The 26,672-nt window shown below is 47.6% G+C and overlaps 1 protein-coding gene across 1 annotated transcript in view; it reads left to right on the top strand.

The window, feature by feature from the left end:
• CCDC175 (coiled-coil domain containing 175) overlaps window positions 1–26,672 on the top strand; it is an 814,258-nt gene that overhangs the window by 666,354 nt on the left and 121,232 nt on the right. The window contains exon 16 of the mRNA XM_069638898.1: window positions 14,131–14,283. Coding sequence (XP_069494999.1) covers window positions 14,131–14,283 — 153 coding nt within the window. The remainder of the gene's footprint in view (window positions 1–14,130; window positions 14,284–26,672) is intronic.

The raw sequence follows: 26,672 nt of genomic DNA, 5'->3' as shown, positions 1-26,672 counted from the left end.
TCAGGAGGGCCGTCTGACTCCACTCCACGGCGGGGGTTTAATCTGTGAGTGCGATCCAGTAGCAGTAGTGAGTCCTCCATATCTGGGAGGAGAGATTGAAAGAAGAGGCCCACGTATCCAGCAAGCTCCTGGTCTGGGACTGACATAGGAACCCCCCGGATGCGGAGGTTGTTGCGCCGGGCTCTGTTCTCCAGGTTTTCCTGCTTATACTCCAGGATTTCGCATTTGTCCTGCAAAAGCCCCACGGAGCGCTGGATCTCAGTCAGGGAGGAGGCGTGGTCCTGGGCTTGATCCTCAATCTCTCCCACTCTCTGTTCCATCTCCGAGACCCTTTTATCAGTATTCTCCAGCTTGGCGGTAAGCTCAGACATACATGATCGAAATTCGGTTTTAATGTCAGCCATGAAATCACGGATGTCCTCCTTAGTTGCTAGCGGTCCCTTATTGTCCAGGGATTCTCGTGAGGCGGGGGGAAGAGTGTCCAGTTTCTTTGCTTTGTCGGACGACATTAGCATTGTTGCTATGTCTGAGGACTTGGTGGATTTCGGTTGCCTAGACATAATGTGGCCCAGCAGGAGTGGGTCAAGGGCCACAGGCGGTTCAGGTGCAATAGTGGCGATGACTTGAGGGTAGCCTGAGTCACTCAGGGGGCTGGGATGAGTGTTCCGAAATCCTAATTGCACGCGGGAGATTTCAGTGCGAAGGAGAGGAGAATTGCAGTGTTGTCTCTCCGGTACCAAGTTGGGCAGGGGGGATGGAGAACGTGGGCCGGGGCGCCCCAGGAAGCAGACAGGGGGACGAGCGGGGGCAGCTTAGGTGCCGGAGCACGCCAGTCCAGGGTGGGCTCTCGGAGTATAGGGCGCGGGTCCAGATCGCCACGGGTGCCAGCAAGATTCCTGGTGGTAGTGGTGGCAGTAGAGGGTTTATTCCTCAGTTAGGAGGGCAGTAGAACGTGGCGCTGCTGACCGGGACCACGAGCTAGGAGATCCGCTCCTGCAGGGGGTGCCGAGTCTGGAGGCGAGGAGGTGTCGCAGTCGCCCCACAGATGGAGGGAGAGTTGGTCCGTGTTGCGCCCTCAAGGACTCTCGGGCCCCAGCCCCTCTTCTAGAGTGGAGGCGGAGGGGCGTAACGGAGGGCGAGAGCAGGGGGACCACAGCTGCGTGGTGTGGCGCGCCCCCGGTGCGTTTGGGGCGGCTGCAAGGTCTTCTCCTCCTGGGGCGTCCGGGACAGGGGCGAAAGCAGAGGGGGCCCGGGGCCCGAAGCACCTACCTCGCTCCCCGCCGCCCGGAATATCAGCTGGGTCGCCGGAGTGCGGTCTGGGTCCCTCCGGTCATGTGGGGCGGGAGGCTTCTGGGTCCAGAGCAGCTCAGGAGTCCATAGGAGGAGCTCCGATGGCAAGGCCGCGTCTCGGCTGTCGTCGCTGGGTCCCGTCCGCCATCTTGGATTACGTGGTGGAGGGGCCGTGAGATTCAGGCGGCCCGATTATCTTCGTTTCGGCGAATCTGGGTCCCAGCAGCGCAGCGGCGGGGCTCCGGACCTTCTTACATCCCCTCACCGAGTTGGGTCCGAAAACGCTGCCTGGGAGCCTTAGAAAGCGGAGATGCAGCGGGCTTCCCACAGAGGCCATCAAGGAGGCGACTGCATAGTCCGTGCTCCAGGCCACGCCCCCCCAGGTTAGCACTTCTTAAACTGGCCAGTGTGAGAAACCTGAAGGCGTCTCCCTAGCTAATCCCCAGGGTACTGTTATCCAGATTGGCCAGGACACAGTCATCGCTATTGGATCCAGTTCCTGGGGGTGGGCCAGTGACGGCGGATCACCTTGATGGAGGGTCCTGGGGGATTGGGACACCAACGGGTGAGACGCGGTATCCCCCTTCCCTTTTCCCAACTGTTAGGGAGAATTCTCTTATAAGGCAAATTTCCCAAACTTAGTGAGTCCCCCAGCAGCTTTGCTGTTTTCTTTGGGGTTTGTTTTTTTCTCCTGCTAAGAGTGAGACTTTTTTTTGTTCCCACTCTTAGGCATGATTTGATGTATGTCTTTGACTTGGTATGTGCTTATGGTCTATGGGGTCTTTTACTCCAAAGGGTATCATCTGTTTTGGTATATGTGTTACACAGCACCCTCCGTGCAGTAACACAGCGGTGTCATAGTGACCCCCCAAACATAGACTCCATACCCTGGCACTGGCTACTGTCTCCCAGGGCATGTAAAGTCACCATTGGCTTTATTAGTCCAAAATTGTGAACAGAACCAGTACAAACCATCATATTGTGGAAGTACTGGAAGGGGTTAATTAGATTGCCCCTGGGTCTGTTTCCAAGGGGGCACTGTCCAGTCCCCCCTTGTCGAGTTTCTGGATGGTGGCAGTGGTTACCACGCGAAATATTCCACCAGAATATTTCCTATGGGATTTTCCCATTCATTTTAAACGCACCACTTTTTTGGTGCATTGCAAAGATACCGCCGGTTTATTTAAGTAATATAAAATCGCCGGTTGGGTCTTTTCGCCAGAACTCTTTTACAAAATGGCGTAAGTGTCCGTCTCTGTAACTCCAACCAAGGTTGGGCCCCTTGTTCCACTTTTTGGCGGGCTTCTCCACAGAAGCCCTCCAACTGGTTCCACTCTGGGATTCACAGGATGTGTGGGTGGGGGAATTGGCACCCTGGACTGTGTTGCCTTAGCAACCCAAGTCGCACTCTGTTCTGATTGGCCCAGTGGTGAGCCGCCCGACTCACCACTTAGCATGTATGAGTGACAGCTAGGCTGTTGAATGAGGGTTTTTCTGCATAAAAGCAGGGCTTTTGGGACCGGAACATCAGAAGTCGCCACTGGACCTGAAATCTGAAGAGGGGAGAAGCTGAGCCATCTGCAACGACGACACCACCGGTGGAGCCCTGCTGCAACAACCTCACCACTTCCCCGACGACAAGAGAAGATCTTCTGCTGCAAGAGTCTTCTCCCTCTGAGCTGGTGGGAACAACCAGTTCGACATTCGCCTTTCAGGACGTCCCTTGGTAGGATCGTCGGTGCCAAGCACTCACTGTGTGATCTTGGGCACATTTCGCCTTGCTCCATGCAAAGAGGCCTTGGCCTATGAACTTTGGCTCTACTGTAGACTCTGCCTTCACTAGCTTGCTCTGGTCTTAGAAAAGTGTTGGGAACTGTTTTATTTTCATGACCTGTCTTTTTCCCTCCCTCTAACTTAATTATTGGAGTGCCATCTAAGTTAAGCGCTCGCATCTGTTACAAATAGTGGTGTTTTGACCTAGACTTGTCTAACAATTATTAAGGGAGGTGTGTATCATTTTTCTGATTGTGTTTGAACTTGCTTTGATCTATAGTGTTAAGTGTATTTCCTAAAGTGTGTTTTAAATAGATAATGATATACTTTTGATAACAAGCTCTGGTCAGTGTTTGTTTGCTCCACTGTGTTTCTGGCCCTATTGTGTATCCTCTGTATACTGCCCTACTCATCTTGAGAGAAGTCTGACTGCTCAGCCACAGCTACCAGGTAAATCTGGGTGGTGCAGGTTGCTACCAATTGGGTTTACTGCTTACTCCTGTAGTCTTAATCTTTTTGCAGTGTTCCCCAAGGGAACTGCACAGGATTCTGCCTAACACTGGTTGCAGCAGTGGGATTTGTATTGAGGATACATTGTAGAGTGCTCCTGATACTTTGGTGCAACTAACCACAAAGCTTAGCACCAAAAAGCTTATTTTCTAACAAGTCAACTATGGAAAGTTACAGCCAGGAGTCCCTTTCTGCAAAAACAGCTGATTGTTTAAGAGCCCTTTGTAGACATAAGAGTCTTTCTGTAAAAGGCAAGAAAATAGAATTGATTGAAAGATTGTTAGAGGACCAAAGTCTGGGTAGTGGTTCAGAGGAGCCTACCTCCTCAGCAAACGTAGCCAACAGTAATGAGGTTAATATGAATCAAAGTGTTGATAGTATTGTTGTAGATTCAGAAGGTGAGACTAATGTAACTGTCCCCACTCTGCCTGCTCTGCCACCTCAAGCTTTGCCTCCTGGACCCTTATCAGGTCCCACACTAAGTACTGAATTCATAGAACTAGAGAAAATGAGGCCTGAATTAGAATTCAAAAGAATTAGTGCCCAATCTGAACAAAAGCACCAAGAACTAAGGCTCAGAGAAATGGAGCTCAAGCATGAGCTAGAGATGAAGAAACTGTCTGTGGAAAATGCTTCTCTCCCCGGATCCTCTAGGAGTTCCAGTCCCAAAAGACCCTGGATGCCTAAAGAGATTGTGGGTATGTATGAACCTAAGTTGGATGTTTTAGATTTATGTTTGAGTATAATCATGGGCTTCAGGACATCACAGGGAATCAGTTGCTTCCTTGGTTGTTCTCTAGGCTCCCCCCTGTTGCATCTGATGTGGTAATGGAGTTGGGGGAGGTGGATAGGATGGACTATGAATGTGTGATGCTAGCTTTAATAGCTAGATTTGGGAAGACCCCTTCCCAGTACCTTAAGAGGTTTAGGACCCAAAAAAAGCATGATGGTACCCCTTGGGCTACCTGGGTGAGTGAAAGTTTGAAGAACTTAGAGGGATGGATTAAGGGTTACAGAGTGAACACCTATGAGAGAATGAGAAATCCTGTTATGTTGGAGTCAATTTAAGATGCCTGCTCTCCTGAGCTCAGACAGCACTTGGAAGCTAGCTAAGGCTGCTGACTTGTGGGTTGCCAACAGGGCTACTCACAAGGATTCTGGGGCAACTCAGAAAAAGGATGAGGGGAAACAGCCTAAAAAGGACTCCAAAGAGAATTCCAATAATTCCAATTCCAAAGAGGGCCCCAAATAGAACAATAAGGGTAAGCCACAAGGGAAACCGAATCAGGCTAGTGTACCTTCGGGTCCCAAACCAGAAGGAGGTCAGAACAAGCCACTATTCATAAAGGCATTTGGGAAATGCTATGTTTGTGGCTCTACTGACCATGTGAAAGGGGATCCCAGATGTAAGGGTAAACCTTCAGGGGTCCACACTGTCTCCTTAGCCTTCACTCCAGAGGAGGAAGTACCAATGACGAGTGGAAACTTTCACCTACTGGCTGAAGACCCCATAAGAGTCTCAGCTAGTGTTTCTTTAGTGTCCCTGGGGTTGTGGGAACAACAGAATTTAGATGTCTATAATTCTATCCCAGATAATACTAAAGAGTATTATAAGGACAGTGTCCAAGCGAATGGTCAGGAGACTCCTGCCATTAAGGACACTGGGGCCAGTATAACTGTGATGGACAAATCTTTTTTCAAGGCAGAGGACGTTGCTAGGGCACCCAAACGCCTCACCAAGTTAGCTGGAGGACCTGTGCAGATGCTTCCCCAGTTACCAGTTCTCATCCAGTGCAATGATATGACTGTGAAGATACCTGTCGGTGTACAATGTGAGGTGCCAGGAAGAGTTCTGTTGGGAAATTACCTGAAAACTCTTGGAGTAGTGTCACATACCCCCAGACATCCTAGTAAAAGGTTACAGGAGCTAACCAGACCTGCAAGGGAGAAAACCTTGAGAGGTTCTCCTAAGGAGATGATGGAAACAGAAATCACTCCTACTCCACTGGAGCTACTAACTGCTATATCTGAGCAACCAGAAGCAAAGGGGAAACCCAAGGCTTCTAGAAGGAAACCAGCTGCAAGCACTCCAGTTCTTCCAACTAGGACTTCCCCTAGGTTGTCCAAAGTTACACCTGTAACTCCACCTCCAACTGAGGCTGAGAGGGAGGTACAACCCTGTGTGGTTGAACTAGGCTCTGAAGAGACAGAGCTAGTAGAAGGCCAAGAACTTATTGGAGATCTGGATCCTGTTGACCATCCTTAGCTGCAGTCTTTACTGGCAGAATGTGGACCCAACAGGGCAGACTTCAGTAAAGGGCAAAGAGAATGTCCAACTCTGGAAGGTCTTCGCCACCAGGCAGCTTCTCAGGCTGATGGGCAAGAGCCCGGGAAGTATAGGTTGCACTGGGAAGATGGCCTCTTCTACAGTGAACCAACTGAGTCTACACCTGGAGACTACAAACGACTTGCAGTGCCCCAAGAGAACAGACTCCAATTCTTGCAACTAGCCCATGAGATTGTTTTGGCTGGTCACTTGAGCTTCAAGAAGACCAAGGAAAGGCTCTCTCTCTACTTTTATTGGCCTAAAATGGGGGCTGAGGTAGATAAGTATTGCAAGAGTTGCCACACTTGCCAGACTTCTGGTAAAAGTGGATCCAAGAACGTGGCACCCCTAGTGCCTCTCCCTGTGGTGGGAGTACCATTTGAGAGGGTAGGAATCGACATTGTTGGTCCCCTTGATCCTCCAACTTCTTCAGGCAACAGATTTATACTTGTAGTAGACCATGCTACTAGATTTCCTGGAGCAATTCCTATGAGAACTGGTACAGCTCCGGCTGTGGCTAAGGCCCTCCTTGGTGTTTTTACCAGGGTTGGGTTTCCTAAGGAGGTAACCTCTGACAGGGGGCCGAATTTTATATCCCACTACATGAAGGCCATGTGGAAAAACGGTAGCGTTACCTTCAAGTTCTCGACCGCATACCACCCCCAGACAAATGGGTTGGTATAAAGGTTTAATAGAACCATGAAGAGCATGATAGGTGCTTTAGAGGAACCCCTTAGAAGAAAGTGGGATCTTCTACTGCCATGCCTTCTTTTTGCTTATAGAGAAGTCCCTCAGGAGGGATTAGGTTATAGTCCCTTTAAGCTTCTTTATGACCATCCAGTCAGAGGTCCCTTGGCCCTGATTAAGGAGGGGTTGGAGAGTGCTCCTTCCCCCAAGCCAGTCAGAGTGACTGACTACGTGATAGGACTCTGGAGGAGAATGTCACAAATGATGGCTCAAGCTAGTGATAACCTGAAGGCTGGTCAAGCTTTGGTCAAGCATTGGCATGATCAAAAGGCTAACATGGTTGAGTTTGCTCAAGACCAGCTAGTTCTTGTTATGGTGCCAACAAGGCAGAAGGCCTTGCAGGACAAATGGATGGGACCCTTCAAGGTTGTGGGAAAACCTGGAAAGGTGAACTATCTGGTGGACTTGGGCAACCCCAAGGGGGTTCCCAGAGTCTTCCACACCAACAGACTGAAGGCATATGTCTCTAGGCCTGAAGTAGGAGCTTTGTTTCTAGCTTCAGCACAAGAGGAAGAAGAGAGTGAACCTCTCCCTGATCTCCTCAGAGGCTTACCTTTGGATGAAAAAGTTGAAGGGGTTAATCTCTCTTCAAATCTGACACCTGAGCAACAAGAGGAGTGCAAATCTCTGTTAAATCAGTTTGCCTCCCTGTTCTCACTTTCACCAGGCTTGACCCCTTGGGGCCAGCATGAGATCCTCACTGGTGACAGTCTGCCTGTAAAAAGCAGAGGGTACAGAATGTCAGAGAATGTAAGAACCCACATCAAAGGAGAGGTCAACCATGTCACGTAGGACATTCCAAACCACTGACCCCCCACCCCCTTTCCAACTCAAACACTTTAGCACAACACAAAGGACAACAGACTAACACTAGAGCCTGACATGTCCCAATACAAAGGTCGGACAAAGCCAGGCAATTGAACAGAATCGCACACACCTGACAGCCCTTTCCCTTCCCCACAGTAATTGTAATTATAGTTGGTAATTTATAACGCGCTTAATACCCAGAGGTTTCTAAGCACGGACCCGGGGATCTAACCTGTGTTGCACTGCGTCATCTTGCTTCCAAGGCGAACGCATTGCCCCTGAGCTATCCTCCTGAGACCAGGGATAGAAGGTGGAGCCAGAGAGCACAGTACGAGCAAGGCGAGCATGGCAGACAGCACAACGAGACGGCTAAGCAGGCTCAGCAGTTAAAGCGAAGGAGAAAGGCAGCAGGAATCGAGAGGGTGGCGAGGAGAGAAGTGACCTTGCCCTTTTCATCTTCGTGGAAGAGAGCCTAAGACCGCGAACAATAGCACAAGTGTCTTGCAGCAGATGTCAACGGTACACGGGGCAAGCTTACGCCGATAAGCAAGAGCGAGGGAAGCTCCTGTGCCCGTGGTACCAGCCTTGACTGCGATGAACAAGAAAAGCCAAGCGGCTCAACGCAGCCGGTGAGTCGAAGGGGAAACGATAAGAACCGGGCTGTGTTGATTGAGAAGCACAAAGTGGCAAGTTTGAATCAAGTTTAAGGAACTGTGTAGTAAAGAACTGGAAAAAGTGTTACGGGGAGACCAGCTGCAGAGGGAAAACCAGCACCAAATGGGTGCTAATTCAAGAAACTCTGGTCGATCCCCACCTGAGCGAAACTACGGCTACCAGAAGGCCATACAAGAGTTGCTGAAAGAGGTGAAAGTGGTCATACAGGAGGTCTACTAAAATCCCTGTACAATCGAAAGACTTTGATATACAAACTAAGTGGAAGAAAGGGAAGTGAATCATTCAGTGAGAAGAAACAAGGGAGGCAAATCCCAAGAGGGGCAAAGTCTAAAGTCCCAAGAAACAGTGTGTTTGGAGTTGTTCAAAAAGACATTAAGATTTGTGGACTATGATACAAGAAGGGTCAGCGCCCAGAAGGTGGGAGAACCAGGGGTGAAGCTATCACCTACGTGAAACTGTTAGGTTATGTTATCAGAGTTTATCTAGCACACTTTCACCCGGAGGTATCTTGGCGCTGGGAGCACACATAGCTAGACACTGTAGCGTAAAAGAGAATAGTCTTCAGGGATCTCATGAATTGTAGATGAATTGAAATATTTCTAAGTGCGGGTGGCAGGTCATTCCACAACTGAGCTGCTGCCACCGAGAAAGCCCACCCTCCCACTCGAGAGCGGCAAAAGGAAAGTACATAAAGCAAACCAGCAGACCTAGAATGCAGAAACTGATTATCGACATAGAGACTGAATTTGTCACAGAGATACTCCGCTCCCTGGGCCGACAAGGCCCAGTGAACCAAACGGTGATTTTAACTTCAAGCGCTGAGCAATGGGTAGCCAGTGTAGTGTGTGCAAGACTGGAGTAATGTGCTGGAGTAATGTGCCCTCCATACAGGGATCCAGTGACCAGCCGAGCAGTGAGATCTTGTAGGTGCTGGACGAGACCCTTTGGCTGCGCAAGATAGAGGGCATTACAGTAGTCCAGCTGACTCATGACCAGAGCGGCTAAGACAGGCAGTCTAAGTTTATAGGGTATTAGATAGACTACTTTCCACAAGTACCCTGCCTTACACACCGCCGAAACCTGGTCCTCTATCGAAGGGGTCGAGGAGTTCACAACCCCTAAATTCTTTACGTGGTATCAGGAATAGGAAGCGAACCCAGGGAGGACGGACAGGAGGAGGACACCCAAAGTGAAGGATCGGGGGGGCACCCACAACCAGTACCTCCATCTTGTCACAATTAAGTTTCAGCCAGTTGTGGTTCATCCATTCTCCCACAACAGAGAGACATCGAAAGAGGCATGACGACATCTCAGCCTGCTCAAGATCTAACCGAATTAGGATCTCTGTGTCGTCCACATATGAATAGCATCTCATGCAGAAGGAGCGGATAAGACATACAAGTGGCTGAATATAGATATTAAAAAGAACAGGACAGAACCTTGGGGAAACCAACAAGAAAGGGAATAGGGGAGTGAGAAAAACAGAGACAGTAAGTGAATTTGGCCTCTCTCCGTCAGAAATGAAGCAAACCAGGCAAGTACTTGGCCGGAGAAACCAGCTTGCGCTAGGCGGACTAGCAGGATGGAGTGTTCAACGGTATCAAATGCCGCAGACAGATCAAGCAAAATCCGGGCACCCACCACACCTGTATCGACCACCCCTGACAAGTCGTCCAGGACAGACAACAGGATACTCTCTGTGCTCTGGCCTGGCCGAAAGCAAGATTTAAAGGGGTCAAAGTTCCCTGTAGTCTCCAAAAAACAGGGACGCAAGTGGAGATATCAGAGCCTCGAAAAGTTTCATAAGGAAAGGCAACAGTATATTGGACGATAATTAGAAGGGAAGGCAAAGTCTAAAGAGGGCTTCTTGAGAAGAGGAATAACCGTAACTTATTTCAACTCCCTAGGGATGTGGCCTAACTGACAGGACTTGTTAATGGCCCTGGAGATCTCACCCAGAAGGTCAGTGAACATGTCTTTCATCACTAGCAGAGGTACTGGGTCAGAGGGGGCAGACGACTTGAGTTGTTTAATAGCTGCACTAATCGAGGGCTCAGAGAATGTTGGAAACACAGCCCACTGATGCAGACAGTCCGACAAGACGACACCAGGGACCGTACTACCTAGTACAGTAACCTGAGAAGACAGCAAGATGTTATGCCTAATAGTAATAATTTTAGAAATGAAGAACTGAGATAATGAGTCGCAAAGCTCCGGAGAGGCAATCCCAGAAGAGGAGAGATTAGTAGCAGATGAAAGTGACCTAACCACTGAGAAAAACTCCCTTGCTTTACTAAGGGCTTTATCGTTTTTTTGCTCCAGAAAGGCCTTCTTAGTGGCCAGAACAGCAGCATGATAATCAGTGGCATGCTGCTTATAGTGTGCTTTATGAGTAGGGCTATTTGGGAGGCACCATTTCCACTCAGCTTGCCTGATGTCAAGACAGGCTTTTTTAAGTTGTTCAGAGAACCAGGGCTTAGATGGAAGCCTCTGTGGTTGGATTAGTCAAAGGGAGGGGGGGGGGCAACCAAATCTGCTGCTGCCTCTGGGGAATGTGCCAAAAGCAAAAGATCAGTCTCTTGGGCCATACCACATTTGACCCTTACAGAGGACACTAAAACCTTAAGGTCAGCCGAGCGCCAGTTACAACGCAGGACTCTAGGAGGAAGACCCTTGGAGGGGATGCGCAGAGATTTCATAGTGAACTTCAAAGGATGGTTATCTGACCACAGGACAGGTTCATCGGTGAGAAGAGATAGTTCCAATTTATCGGCTAGCACTAGATCCAGCGTATTCCCCATCTTGTGGGAATGAACTGTCACAAATTGATGGAACCCCAGATCACAAAGACTATCAAAAAATTGCTGCAAGATTGGAACATGAGGGCCATTTAATTTCAGGTTAAAGTCACCAAGCACAACAAGGTGCGAGAACTTCAACTGAAGGTTAGCCAGCACATCCAACAAGGGATCAAGGAAACTGGACATGTGACCCGGGAGGTTGGTAGATAATAAAAAAATTACGCGTATAGGTCGAAGAAACTGTACAGCAAAGCTATAATGCTTCCATGGGCACAGAATGGGTACATGGAACTAGGGAGACCATGAGATTAGATTTAAAAATCATGGCCACCCCACCCCCTGGATGGAGTGAGGGGCTATCACAATGAATTATTTTGTAGTCATCAGGCAAAGCCTGGACCAATGCAGGAGCCGAGGCCTCGCTGAGCCAAGTTTCCGTTAGGCAGAGGAGATCAGGGGGTCAGAGTGTCAAGAAGATTGTTAATAGAAGCAGTTAATAGATATCTGGTATTAAGCAGCATTACCGTCAAACCAGCTGTAATTTGTTGCGAGTGGGTATAGGAGCTGGCAGCAGCGGCCTCCAACCGTAAGGCAGACGAGTTCTAGGAGGAGCAGAATCCAGGATGGTCTTTCTGGTTAGGCCAGCATTGCGCATTATGTCCTGGATGTCAGGGGCCCGGACGGGCACAGGTGGGCTGGACTTTGGCACGAATTCGGCGCAGCGCGCCCTTTCCCGCTGCGCTGTCGGCTGGGGGGAATCCCTACCTATACACATGTTGAATAACCTTAGCCAATCTGCTCGCAGCAGGAATAGAAGGCGACAACAGACTGTTGTAGCGTGTGCGTACGAGTAAGAAATGAAAGCACGGCAAAGCACGAGCTGAGCCTCGGTTAGCTCAGCGGCCAGGCACCCTCTGCCCACCAAAGCGGGCCATACAAGAAAAGAAAAAGATAAAATCGAAATCATTAAAATAATAAAATAATCATTAAAATTATTGTGAGGTGCAGGTCAGAAGCGGCCAGTCACCCGCCGTGTCCGGGGAATACCCATACGCCTAAAAGGAAATCAATAAATGGCTACAACACAAAATAAAAGTAAGGAGGAGCTAGGACAGCAAGGAAAAGCTGTACCATATACATCCAGAGCGTTGTGTGAACTGAGGAGCCTTAGCTCCACGGTAGCCAATCTGCTCGCAGCAGGAATAGAAGGCGACAGCATACTGTTGCAGTCTGTGCGTGCGAGTAAGAAATGAAAGGATGCCAAAGCACAAGCCAAGCCTCGGTTTGCTTAGAAACCAGGCACCTTCTACCCATCAAAGCGGGCTGTATAAGGTAAGAAAAAGATAACAGCGAAATAATTAAACTGTGGTAAACAATTGAGAAGGGTCAGTGCCCAGAAGAGTGGGACCCATGCGTGAACCCATCACCCAGCGAACATTGGAAACAAACATTTCATTTGTTAAAGGAACTTCCGTTTTGGTATTTGAACACGTCAGGTCCTCGAAGGCAAGAGACTTTTAAGTGAAACTAGATTTGGCCATTGACGGCCTGGATAGCTGAAAGCTCGAGAGTGTGTCCTGAGATCTGCCATTGGAATTGTCGTCTCTCGTGCTGGAGAAGCCAGAGACTGTACTGTGCTCCAAGCTCCCATCTAACCCCATGCTAAAACGTGGGGAAGGGAGACCCAAGCTATCGCATTTTGACATATTATTTTAGAACACTTCTTTCTTTTCTTGACAACTATCCCACACCCCTTTTTTGGATTAGTTGTGAGGTTTGGCCATAGGTTTCTTAGTATAGGCCTTTTATTTTGACATGACGCTACTAGGACTGCCTTATTTTTCATTTGATGGTTAATGCTTGTTCCCATCTTAGATTTAGGTTTAGAACATGCGTTTTTCCAGCCTGCATACAGCATTCATTGTTCAATAAACACCCTTGAACTGTGATCACTTGTGTCTGTCTTACTTGTTGCCACCATGAGTTCCTCGCACCAGTTACCTACATGCCGGAGGCTAGCAAGCTACTTATAGCTCACAATCTACCTGTTGGGCCTACACTACACAGACACAAAGCTTACAAAAGAACATATTTCATTAATACTTGCATTGACCAGGATTTCAAAAAAACTTTAGGAATTGTTGGAATTGCACATTTTTTACTATATTGTCTTGTAAACTTTGTCTATGGTCTTACCACTCTGGAGCTCATGTTCCATTAATTCGTAATTTGGCGACGGGACCCGTTACGTTTACACTGTAATGTAAGCAGGTCGCCACCTCCAACCTTTTGTCATTTGCACTGCGAGGTGCAAATGAAAAGAGCAAAAGCTGGTGTACAAGCATGTATGCCGCCTTTTTCCCTTCACATTTGCACTTATCAGTGCAAAGTGAGTAAACGCTGGCTGGCATGCCAGGCAGCATTTACTTTTGATTGTGAGCACCACTCACAATTACAATTAAACCCTTGTTTAATTTAATGCTCTTTTAATTTTCATTTGTGAACACTGTTTACCATGCATGCATGGCAAGCAGTGTTCACAATGAAAAATAAACGGAGTCCAGCATGGCGTTTATTTGTAATTGTAAACACTGACAGCATTTACAATGGATCCCTATAGGGATGCTGTTGCATAAGGCTAGCGGACCCCATGTGGATCTCCAGCATTTGCGCTGGCATGAAAACCATGTTGGTGCAAATGCTGGAGCATTTGTATGGCGGAGAGAACGGGCGGCAGCAGATATGCAGGTTGCGTTCCTCCCCTCCGCTCCACCCTACAAATGCTTGAAAATGATCCGTAAGGAGTAAAAGCCTCCCGCAAGGCTTTTACTCCTTTCATTAACATTATGGCTCTATTGAACATGAGCCCCTTTGCAACTAACCTACCTTTTTAAAATGTTGCATGATTATGGTAAAATGTAAACATTTTATTATTGTATTATTTTGGTTTGTGTACGGTTTAATTTAAAACTATTTCACAATAAAAACAAAACAGAAGTTGTTGTAGAAAGCAACACAAAGTTCTGCTGATAAAAAAGCCTAAACCAACAATTAAACAAGTGGGGTTATGGAATAGAGGCTTCATGTTGAATAAAATATAATTTTGAAAGTATTGAAATTTGGTTATATAAATATTTCAAAAGCACAATGTTGATGATCACTCTGTGTCCTTCCATAAACTGATAGTTTAATTTTGAACAGGAAAAGTGTAAATGTGAAGTAAAAAAATATCGAGAAGAGGTCTTGAATCAAATGAAAAATCATACAGAAGAAGCAAAGACGATTGAAAAAAATATATACGAAACAAACCGAAAACTGGAGCTTGTCACAATGGAAAACTGCAGGTTGAAACTAGTGAGTAGCAATATAATCTTGTTTTGCATGCTTTTATTTTAACACGTTTCAACTTTTAATGTAGTGCTGGAAACCTACTAACTAACACATCTCAGGAAAATGTACCAGCCAGCCTTCATAGAGGTAAAAGCGTCTCGGTATTGCCTGGTTACAACGCCAACATATTCTCTGTTAGCTGAATTGCTTATTTATTTTTTTTGCTTGAATTTTTATTCCGCCCAGTCAGCCATCCTCATACTTTTTCACTGCAGTCAAACTGACACAGGGAATCCTCAAGCTCTCTGAGCTTTTTCAATTTTTTTCTTCTATTTCGACAGTAGTTTATATTTTTAAATGTACTCTACCACATTCCCCTGGGGGCTATCTCCTGTGGTTTTTCGGGCTTCAAGAAACTCTATTTTGACCCAGAATTCATCGAGTGAACCTTCTCTTCAGATGGCTGAACTTCAGGCTACCAAGAAGCCTTCTCTGTTCAGGGATTGCATGAGATGCAGGAGAAAGGTGGTTTACATGAAAGACCCCCATGATCACTGCATATACTGTCTATAACCGCATGACATCCAGAAATGCCACATTTGCAAGTCTTTTTCAACTAAGACCCTACAAGACAGGCGTAGAAGACTTCTTCTGCATTTGGAAGTCAAGGGCCTTTCTTCTGACGAGGAATCTGCGAAGACAGCCCCTGTTCACTCCAGCAAATCATCTGAGAGGCAAACTTCTAAAAGAAGGGCCTCTACAGTGGAAAGGAATTCCTCTCCCACTCCCAAGAGTAAGAGGAAGCTGGAAATTATACCTTTCCTACCTCCTGTGGACTCTACAAGCCATAAAATGAAGCATTCTGTGCCAAAAACTACCGCCAAAGTTTAGGAGGAGTTTGCAAAAAACCAGGGGGGGGAGGGAGTCATCCACGGAGAAGCAGTCTACGGACGGCAGTAAAGATAGAGGCCTGATGTCCACCAAGCCGTCGACAAAACCCTCATCGACGACCACCACGTGAGAAATCGTCCACGACTAAGTCCTCGTCGGCGAGTTTATCATCCATGAAGCAATCGTCGATGAAGGAAGCACTTCACTCGTCCACAAAGCACTCGTCGACGGATAAGGGCAAGCTACCGTCTACGAAATGTCTATGGAACCGCCGTCGATGAGGCCGTCGTTGACAAAATCTTCGACCACTGTTGTGTCTTGACTGTCGTGTAGAACGAGGATACCTCCGTCCACAAGTGCTGCACAGGGAGACTATAAATGTCACTCTCTGTACAGCCCTTGAGGCCAGAGGTGGGAGATGATCTTCTGGAGCCACAGACTTCTGGGAACCCCTGGGCCACTGCAGATAAACACCGGTTAAGTAACTAGCCACAACAATAATCACAAGCCAAACAACAAGAAATGAACGGTCTTACCAATGGCTGATAGATGTGGTTCAGTTGAACCTAGTGAGGGGTTCCGGGACCCACCAGTATCTTCTCTTCAATGCAGTTTGTTCCTCCCATTAAGGGAGGTGAAGTCCTTGAAGGCACCGAGTCCCACCTGTTGATGGAGTCCACCAAGAAGTCCAGAAAGAACAAAACCAAGACAAGTATCAGAATGGAAGACCAAGGGCAGTCCGTGATTCGTAACCAGAGTTCCAATATCCAAGAGCCAGAACACAGGGCAATCCAAAAGACAGTCCGTGAAACAATCCAAGATCGAATTCCAAGTGAGCCAAAACAAGATGAATCGTAGCGCCAAACAGTAGTCACGAGAACAACTGTGAAGCACTGAACACTCGTATCCGAGCGTTTAAATAGTGGCGCTACGTTTGTTTTCCGGTCACATGATCTGCACCTGCATCACGTGATCATGTTGTTGTTACACGTGACGCGGAAGCAGGAGACGATGCCGATCACGCAGCCACCACGGAATTCGCCAATGGAGCGGGCGTCTGCGGTGGTGGGCTGGCCGTTGGCGCTGCCGCCCTGGAACACGGGAGAAAGGCAGCGGTGGGTCCCGGATCCGAGCCTGAGGATGGGGCATAGTGGAGGTATGGGTTCTGGGGTTTTGGGGGGTGACATCGGGAACAACGGGAACTCCTAGGGATGTGACAGAGCCCCCACCCAAAAGCCCACGACCCCGTGGGCACGAAGGATTGTCCCTATGGAAACATGCCACCAAGCGCAAACATCTTCAGCGGGAACCCATAACCTCTCCTCAGGACCAAACCCAGACCAGTCCACCATATAATGAAGGCGACCCCTACAAAAGCGTGAACCCAGGATCCCAGAGACCTCCAAAACATGAGGGGAGGACAAGGAAACCGGAGCCACAGGCGCCCTAAACCGAGTCGGACCAGGGCAAGGTTTGAGGAGGGAGACATGGAAGACCGGGTAAATCCGCCAAGACTTTGGGAGCGCAAGCCGGAAGGCCACAGGGTTGATGACATGGGTGATCACATAAGGACCCACAAAGCGAGGGAGGATCTTACGACATCCCGTCAGCCGGAAGTGTCGGGTGGACAACCAGACACGAGAACCCACTGTATAAGACGGGGCCACCATCCGTTTCCTATCCGCCTGAGCCTTCATGGACGCCTGAGCCTCGAGCAGATGAGCCGTGGTCTGGGCGTGGATGGAGGACAGGTCACTAGCACAAGCGGCGGCAGCAGGGGTGACTGAGGAAGGCATGGCGAGGAAGGGCAGAACCTGGGGATGCTGGCCATACAAGACATAGAACGGGGAGAACCCAGTGGAAGAATGTTCTGCATTGTTATAGGCAAACTCAGCAATGTGGATTACTTTTAGCCAGGAAGTCTGTTGCTGCAGGGTCAGGCAACGCAAGAACTGTTTCAAGGTCTGATTGAGTCTTTCCGTCTGACCATCCGACTCGGGGTGGTATGCTGAAGAGAAATGTACGTCAAAAGTAGTTTGGTCAATGCACGCCAAAAGCGTGACGTGAATTGGGGACCCCTATCCGGAGCAATGACCGTGGGCAAACCAAAGAGACAAAAAACCCCTTCAAAGAACAGTCTGGCTAAGGCTGGAGCGGAGGGAACGCCCTTGCAGGGGAATAAAACAAGCCATTTTAGAGAAGGAATCAATGACCACCCACAGACTATCAAACCCCTGTACCCGGGGCAGGTCGGTGATGAAATCCATAGTAACAGTGTGCCAGGGCCTGGGGGGAACAGGTAATGGAAGCAGGAGACCAACAGGGCGACCCCTGCGATGTTTACATTGCGCACACACCCCACAGGTATTAACATAGCACTCTACGTCCCTTTTCATAGAGAGCCACCAGCACCAGTGTTTCAACAGTGTTAGAGTACGCTTCTGACCGGGGTGGCCATGTATAGGGGCATCATGAGACCATGCAAGAGCCATGTTGCGGGTTTCGGTAGTGGGTAGAAAAAGTCGATCGGCGATGAACAGTAGCCCGTCATGGAGCGTGAGATCCCACTCAGATAATTGGTCAGGATGTAGGGAGACCCAATCGCGAACCGCTTCCAGCAAAGGCGGTGACGGGGTACATAGACAAACCACCTTGCTGCAGTCCAGGAGAGTGTCGGGGATATTTCGGCAGAGTGACCCCCCCCCCAGGGGAGCGAGATAGAGCATCGGCCTTCCCATGAGCCGAGCCTGAGCGATGTTTGATAACAAAGTCAAAGGCTGCAAAAAACAAATGCCATCTGACCTGTCTACTGTTGATGCACTTTAGAGATGCCAGATCCTGCAGATTTTGGTGATCAGTGTACACGGTGACCTGATGTTTAGCACCCAAGAGGTGGTGTCGCCAAACACGGAAGGCGTCCATGACTGCCAACAGTTCTTTTTCGGTCACTGTGTAATGGGATTCTGCGTCCGTGAATTTGCGGGAGTGAAAGGCCACGGCGTGAAGTCGACCGGTAGCGGGACAGACCTGGGACAAGACCGCCCCCAAGGCAAAGGAGGAAGCGTCAGCTTCCGCGATAAATGGCAATTCCGGGTCCGGGTGTTGCAAAACCGGGGCGTTAGTAAACGCCATCTTGAGGGAGTCAAAGGCCTGTTGGTGTGTTTCGGCCCATAGAAAAGGAACACGAGGACTTGTGAAGGAAGTAAGAGGAGCCACTAGAGAAGAGAAGCCAGAGATAAACCATCGGTAAACGTTTGCAAAGCCAAGGAATGACTGAAGCGCTTTTAGGTTTTACTTTGGAGGAGTTCATGGCTAAGCCTCCAGGCGTACTATGAAAAACGAGTAATTCCACGGTGTCAGCGTGGAATTGGCACTTCTCTGGTTTCGCAAAGAGTGAGTGTCTTTGTAAACGCGAGAGTACCTCCCGTACATGGGGTACGTGTTCTTTCAGGGTTCGGGAATAAATCAGGATGTCATCTAGATAGACGACAACAAACACATCCAGAATATCGGAGAAGATATCATTCATGAATCTTTGAAACGTGGCCGGGGCATTGCATAGACCAAACAGCATGACCATATGCTCATACAACTCATATCGAGTGCAAAAGATGGTCTTCCATTCGTCCCCAGGACGAACGCGGACTAAATTATAAGCCCCACGAAGATCTAATTTCGTGAATACAGAAGCATGAGAGAGACGGTCAAGCAGTGGGGTAATCAGGGGAATAGGATATCAGGTTTTTTCTGTGATGGCATTAAGTCGTCTGTAGTCTACACATGGGCGGAGGTCGCCCTCCTTCTTGGGGACAAAAAAGATTAGACTGGCTGCAGGTTAAGTAGATGGAAGGATATGGCCTAACCGGAGGGACTTTTGGATGTACTCCTTGAGTGCTGTTTTCAGTAGGGGTCAGGGAATAATAAATCCGGCCCGTGGGTACTGTACTGTCCGGAATCAGATCTATTGGGCAGTCGTAGGGACGGTGCGGAGGAAGCACTTCGGAAGAACCATGGTCAAAATTCGAATACGCCTGCAAAAGGGTGAGCCAGTTCTTTCGACGCTGGCCGTCAATAACATCAGACAAATGGGTGTTACAGGTGGTCTGCGAGGGACACACCTTAGTATTTCTACCCCAGCCCCCTTCCCTGCCCCTGACTCCACGCAGAGTGCATATGTTAAAACAAGTCATGTCCGAAATCCAAAAGCTGCTGCACAAAGCAGCAATAGAGCCAGTACCTTACTCTAAGGGGAAAGGGTTTCTACTCCTGTTTCTTCCTCATCAAAAAGAAGAATGGTCAATGGCGACCCATCTTGGACCTGAGAGCGCTGAACAAGTATATTAAATGCATCAAATTCAAGATGATAACTTTGCAAGGAGTGCTCCCTTGGTTAAACATGCACGATTTTTTAGCCACTCTGGACTTGGAGGACGCATACTTCCACGTACCGATCCACCCAGCACACAGAAAATTCCTCAGGTTCACTGTAGGCTATCGTCATTTTCAATTTCGAGTGCTCCCGTTCGGTCTGAGATCAGCACCAAGAGTGTTTACAAAATGCCTTGGACCAGTAGCTGCAAATCTCAGGAGGACAGGAACAGAAGTCTTTCCATATCTGGACAACTGGTTGATAAGAGCAAGTTCCGCCTCAAGCGCACGCTTGGCAGTTTCAAGGACGACAAATCTTCTTAAAGGGTTAGGTTTCTCCATAAACAACGCAAAGTCCTGCCCACTTCCCAACAAGACAGTTTCTTTCCTGGGAGCTGAACTCGATACCAACATTCCCAGGGTGAGACCGTCGGCAGAAAGAGCAGCAGCAATTCTCTGCTTGACCTTGTGGTTCTTAGTGAGAGAGACAACATCAGTGCGCTCTTACAAATCCCTCCTGGGCATGATGTCCTCCTGTATATTCCTCATACCAAATTGCAGGCTTCGCATGAGGCCTGTCCAGGAGGCACTGGACCACCAATGGAAACAAGCTCCCGGCTCTTGAGAGGACATCGTCCAGATTCCAACAACGCTGCACAAGGCTCTTCGATGGTGGAATGTTCTGCAGAACCTGTTACAAGGGATGCCGGTTCAGGCACCAACGTCGACCCTTCTCTTGAGGACGGACACATCTCTTTCGGGCTGGGGCGCTCATCTTGCGGACCTACAAACCAAGGGCTCTTGGTCAACCCAGGAGTCCCAACTCCACATCAACGTGTGGGAACTCAGGGCCATACAGTGGACACTGAAAGCTTTCCTTCCTGTAGTAGCAGGGCTAGTACTCACTGTCCAGACAGACAATACAACCTCCAAGCACTACACAAACAAGCAAGGAGGCACGAGGTCAGAGATCTTATCTCAAGAAGCTCAACTACTATGGACATGGGCCTTACATCACGGAGTCCAAATCAAGGCGGAACACCTTCCGGGAGTGGACAACGACCTAGCGGACAAACTGAGCAGGGACTACGCGTCTTCTCACGAGTGGGAGCTGGATGAAGAGGAAGCCCAACAGATCTTCGCCTTTTGGGTCCATCCACATCTCGATCTTTTTGCCAACAGGGCCAACAAGAAATGAAGAATGTTCACCTCCAGGTACTCAGAGTGTCAGTCAGTAGGAGACGCTTTCTCAGTGGATTGGACGGGGAAATTCCTATATGCACCCCCCTTTCCCCTCATTTCCAGGATACTACGCAGAATAAAAAAGCAGAAGTGTTCTATGATCCGATCCTAATTGCACCGGACTGGGCATGGTAGGTCTGGTACCCGATCCTACAGCACCTATCCTGATGGCCCCCGATTCGCCTCAAAGCGCATCAGTATCTATTGATGCAACAGACGCGCAAGGTCCTCCACCACGACCCAGCGAGCCTGTCTCTCAAGGCCTGGTTCCAGAGCAGTGTAAGCTGATGAATCTCAATCTGCCTGCAGAATGCTGGGATATAATCGGGGCCTCAAGCGCTCCTTCTACACGCATCACCGACACTAGGAAATTGACTCATTTTTTTGAGTGGTGTGAAACTATGCTATTGATCCTCTTGACTTCTTCGCTGGAGCAAGTACTTCCGTACTTATTACATTTGGCCAAAGCAGGACTTTCACTATCTTCGATCAAGGTCCACCTATCAGCCATTACGGCATACACGACGGCCCCGGAGACGCAGTCCTTACTCTCCCTGCCAGCTGTCAAGGTTTTATGTAAAGGTCTTTTGCGTACATATCCGCCTACACCCACGCCGGTTCCATCCTGGAGCTTGAACACTGTGCTAACAGCCCTCATGGAGCCTCCTTACGAGCCCATTCACAGGTGCAACATAAAATTCTTGTCATGGAAAACTGCTTTCTTGATAGCCATTACTTCGGCCAGGAGGATCAGTGAGTTACAAGCCTCATCTTCTGAACCTCCCTTCACCTTGTTCCATAAGGACCGTGTCATTTTAAGACCACACCATAAGTTCCTTCCGAAAGTAGTATCGAAATGACGCTCACAGAACGCATTGTTCTGCCAACTTTCTTCCAGAATCATTCTTTGGAAGCAGAAAGAACATTGCATTCTCTGGACATAGCAAGGAGTTCCGTTCTTCAAATAGACTGTTCATCACTTTCTCGGGCCACACAAAGGGCCAGCATATTTCCAAACAAGGTCTGGCACGCTGGGTTCCTTCTTGCATCACCCACTGCCATCAAACGAACGGCGACCCCCTCCTCAAACAACCCTCAGCGCACTCCACCAGAGGGAGGGCAGCGTCAACAGCGGTCCACGCAGGTGTAGCCTTGAAGGAGATATGAGAGCCGCCACATGGAGCACACTGCACATGTTTGCTAAACACTACTGCCTGGCTGAAGATACCAACAAAGAAACTTCAGTTGGAAAGGCAGTGCTCCGCCACCTCTTTGCATAAGGTAGGACCAGCCTCCCTTTCTCACCTTTCCCCGAGTATGTAACCGTTGTGTTGCTGCATGGTGAAGGTTTGATCAGAGTTTTGTTTTCTGTATTTATGCATATATGTATGTGATGGTGACATGTTTTTAACTGCTTGGTATTCTATTCAAGCTTCTGAATCTATGAAGGATCCAATGCTGTTGAAGTCTTAGTTACTTACCTGTAACTGTATTTCTCCGGCATTGGTATCTTTCATAGATTCACATGTGCCCACCCGCCTCCCCTGAGAGGCTGCTCCTACGCTCAGCTTCCATCATTCTGTAATTCCTACGGTTCAAAATCTGAAGGTGGCTGACTGGGGCGGAACTTAAGCCCTGCCACCTCATTGGTTGAGGTCATAAAGGACCAAAGTGCGGTGGAGGGACTACACAATGGAATGGCTCACAGGCCATAATGGGCTATGTACATGCATTTCTATGTAGCAATGTATGTATATTAAAAAGAAAAGAAATGTTTTAATAATTATTTTATCACAGAGGATTCCCAGTCTGACAATGGGGAATATTCAAGCATGTGAATCTATGAATGATACCAATGCTGGAGAAATACAGTTACAGGTAAGTAACTAAGACTTCAACATTGCAAATCATATACATTGCATCCAACCATGCATTCATTGTTGGAATGATTGCAGTTTTCCAGTTTCGGAGAACTATTGTTTTCACTACCATCGAAGTCCTCAAAATCCATGTCACCTGATGGTATGAGAGATCTTCCAAGTCTGTGTCCTCTCCCAAAATTAGAGTTCCAAAGTCATACTTCTTTTCCTTTTTCAGGACCTAATTCATCACATATGCTATCCTGCACCAAAACGATCTTCCCTTGTAGCAGTCCCATAACGTGCTACAATTATCCTTTTCAGTGACCACATTCCCAGCAGGCATCTGACACATTCATACATTGTTTATACATCCGTTCTGGTGTCCAAAATACTCTGTAAAGCAACTCTCACCAATGTTCAAGGTCATCCGGGGAAATATTCTTACACAGTGCCTCCCAACGAGTTGCTGACATTTCCTCTTTAAGGCACTGAGACCAGGAGGTCAAGAGTTTTGCATTCCCAGTTGATTTTCCACATAGAAATGTTTACATGGCCGATGCCATGTTCTCTTTGCACCCTATGTAAACAACACTGATCATCAGGTCAGAATCCTTTAAATCTGTCAAAGCTACTGCTCCCCTCAGCATTCAATATTCTCTGTATGTGCAATCCGCCAGATTATACTTGTTCCTCAAGGCGCGGAATGAAAGCCAAGATCCATTTTCAAACAGGTCACCAATCACTTGTATTCCCCCTAGAAACCGATTAAGCCAGAAGAGGGTTTTATTATTAACTTTAACAGAAGGATTTAGCCAAATAGATGAAAGAACCCATCAGACCCGGTTTAGCAGGCCAAAATAACCCCTGGACAGATCAAGCCCAGGTATACTTTGGCCCAGGCCAGAGTATACCCCGGGGGATGAAGTGTCCTAGTCCAAACTATACTAGGGGATTTAAAATAGACTGGACCAGACAATATGCCTCCAGGTCTGAATATGCCCCATCTGAACACCTGCCATAATATACCCAGGTATAATTTAGCCCAGGCCATCATTTACCCAGGTTTAATCTAGCCTAGGCCATAATATAGGCCATAATATACCCAGCTATAGTTTGGCCCAGACCAGAGTATACCCCGGTGGATAAAGTGTCCTAGTCCAAAGTATACCCGGGGGTTTAAAATAGACTGGGCCGGACCATACCCCTCCAGGTCGACAACGAACTTCCGCCGATGTCCAACAAAGAAGTGAAGTTGAATGCGTGTGCAATAATTGAAGTGTTGTCGGAAGTCACAGAATCGTAAGTTCACAGTTTGATAAAAGGTAATTTAAGATTTTACGGAAGTTTCCTCTTCCCTTTAACAGGGGTTAACTTAGCTACGAGTCCGTGAACACCATATATATACAGTTTAACAATGTACACATTACGTAAGAGAAGATTTTAAGAGGTCGTCTCATTACACCCACTTGTATATTAAATTCATTATTTTTCAAATTATTTAAAATGTAGTTCTCACTCATGGAAGACCAACTGTATGACCAGCTTGTGAGATTCTACGCTGCAACACACCAAAAGTACCCCCAGTGCATTTACGATCTACCTCCAGAGAAACGTGTGAATGCCAAGTCTCAGTTCAGACAAACGGCTAAGCCAAATCGAGCAGAAGGAGGGATTCTTTACCATGGGGAGAAGGAAGTTCTCACAAAAAGCAGACTGCCAACTATCTTGAAGGCCTGTCATGACAACTTAATTTCGGGTGGTCATTTTGGCCAAAATAAAACGTTGACCAAAATCTCTGACAAGTTATTACTGGAAAGGAATGAAGAACGACGTTCACCAACATGTCAAAGACTGTGAAAAATGTTTTATCATAAATCCCAAAATCGGAGCCTAGTCGGGATTGATATGATCGGTCCCCTTCAAACGGCAATAAATATATAGTTGCTGCCACTGATCAATTCTCCAAGTGGACTGAAGCAACAGCTGTTCCAGACAAGATTGGCAAGTCAGTAGCACATTTTTTGTACTCAGTTATTTTCTGCCTTGGCTGTATGGACACTCTGATTAGCGACCACAGACGAGAGTTTGTGAACTCAATAATCGACAACCCGATGGAGCATTTTCAAACAGATTCATCTGCATACAACCCACAAACAAATGGCCAATGGGAACGTGACACTCGAACACTCAAAGAATCTTTTAGTAAGCTTGTCAATGACCAAGGAAACAAATGGGAACAGTTCATCCCCAGTGTTCTGTTTGCGTATCACACATTTGTGCATGCCTCAACCAAGTGCACTGCATTTGAGGTCATGTATGGACGGAAGGCTAAGCTTCCCATAGACCTCAAACACTCAGAAGATGAAACTGTGGGACCCATGCTCCTTTCAAATGATGCCACCCCTGATCTGTTTGCCTTGACAACCATCCATGACAAGCTACGTTCAACTGTCAGTACCAATATCCACTCTGCCTAGGAACACCAGAAGCGTATCTTTGATCGCCGACAGAACAGCAACAAAGACATCACTGCTGGTTTCACAGTGTATATAAAGAATTTGCGCTGCATTCATCGCATGGGTTCAAAGATGGAACCACGCTGGATTGAACCCTACACAGTTGTGGAATCCTTGACCAAAGGACGAGTTAAACCTAAGAACAATAAGACTGACAAGATACTGAGCAACACCTGCCACGCCGGCAACCTTAAGATTTACCAGTATGCAGAGGCTTCACCACCACCCCAGCCCTCTGATGATTATCCAAGTGACTCTGCCGATGAATGCCCAAAGCAAAAGACACTCAAAGGACCACGTGAACAACCAGACAATGATGACATCTTTATCTTAAAAAAACACAGACCAAGACTTTCAACCCACTAACAAGTTCAGGAAGAAGGTATTTTAGTACCACTGTTGGCCTTACATTTGGTATTGCTGTATACTTGGGAAGAACAAGGGACCTTGGACAACCACAACGTGTATATATAAAACCAAAGGTGATGGGGAACTGTTACTTCCGGGCCATCACCTACATCTTGACAGGATCAGAAAACAATGATGCCCTTCTCAGAGATAAAGCCATCCACCACATGAAAACTGCCTTGGCAAAAGAACGACAGGACTGCTTGAACCAAGATGTGAATGAATATGTAAACACCTCTGGCATCTCTTGTGATAGAGTCTGGGCAACAGATGCCAAGATCATGGCCACAGCGAATCTATTGAGCTGTGACATCGTCATCCACACAAAAGTCTGTGACTCCATGGATTGGTCGACTTATCCCGCAAGCTTCTATCTGGATTCAACAACAGAACAAGCATGATCATTTTGATATTTTTATCAGTGTTGAACTTTGAACAGTTATACAAGAGCGAGCATTATAGAGTGTTAGATATATGCTTTTATTTTAATGTGTAAACACTACTGAGAAGTATGGTACTAATCTTGGATCTTTGTGTGAAGTTTATTATTTTTTCGGATTAAAGTTGTTATGGTTGAAGCAATCAAAATCTGTGCTTACAGTTTTAAAAAAATGTTGATAAATTTAGTAATTCACCTGTATATCGCTGAACACCAGGATCAGCGAGCACCTAGATATGTGAATCACCCTTGTGACTCACTCGACCTGACTTTAAACCCATCCTAGGATATGCAGTATCACCAGGGAACTCCCAACCTTACTCTTGCATTCAACCACCCAAGAAGAATTGTGGATACACCAAACAGCAACCCCTACAACTTTGAGGCAACAATAATATGAGACAATGTGAACAGCCTTGAACAAACACACAATCCCTCATAATGAGCCACACAATAAGAGTGGTGAAACACATGTAGAGGGCTACAGATGACTTAAGGCAATTTAAAACAATGAGACCAAAGAGGATGATACCATCAACAATACCAAAGAGGATACAGTTACCAATAACAGCAGATAAACGTCTGCCCATATTAAACAAAGATAACCCTAAGTAGATTAACCCTAAAGGACTATGCTACCGGATAATCAGGGGAAAGATAGCCCATATAGGGAGGATTTTTCAACAC

Source organism: Ambystoma mexicanum, chromosome 14, assembly GCF_040938575.1.
Source record: "Ambystoma mexicanum isolate Mex_15411 chromosome 14, UKY_AmexF1_1, whole genome shotgun sequence".
In the NCBI taxonomy this organism is placed as follows: Eukaryota; Metazoa; Chordata; class Amphibia; order Caudata; family Ambystomatidae; genus Ambystoma; species Ambystoma mexicanum.
Note: the sequence above shows the minus strand (reverse complement) of the source record. Positions and strands in the feature narration are given on the sequence as shown.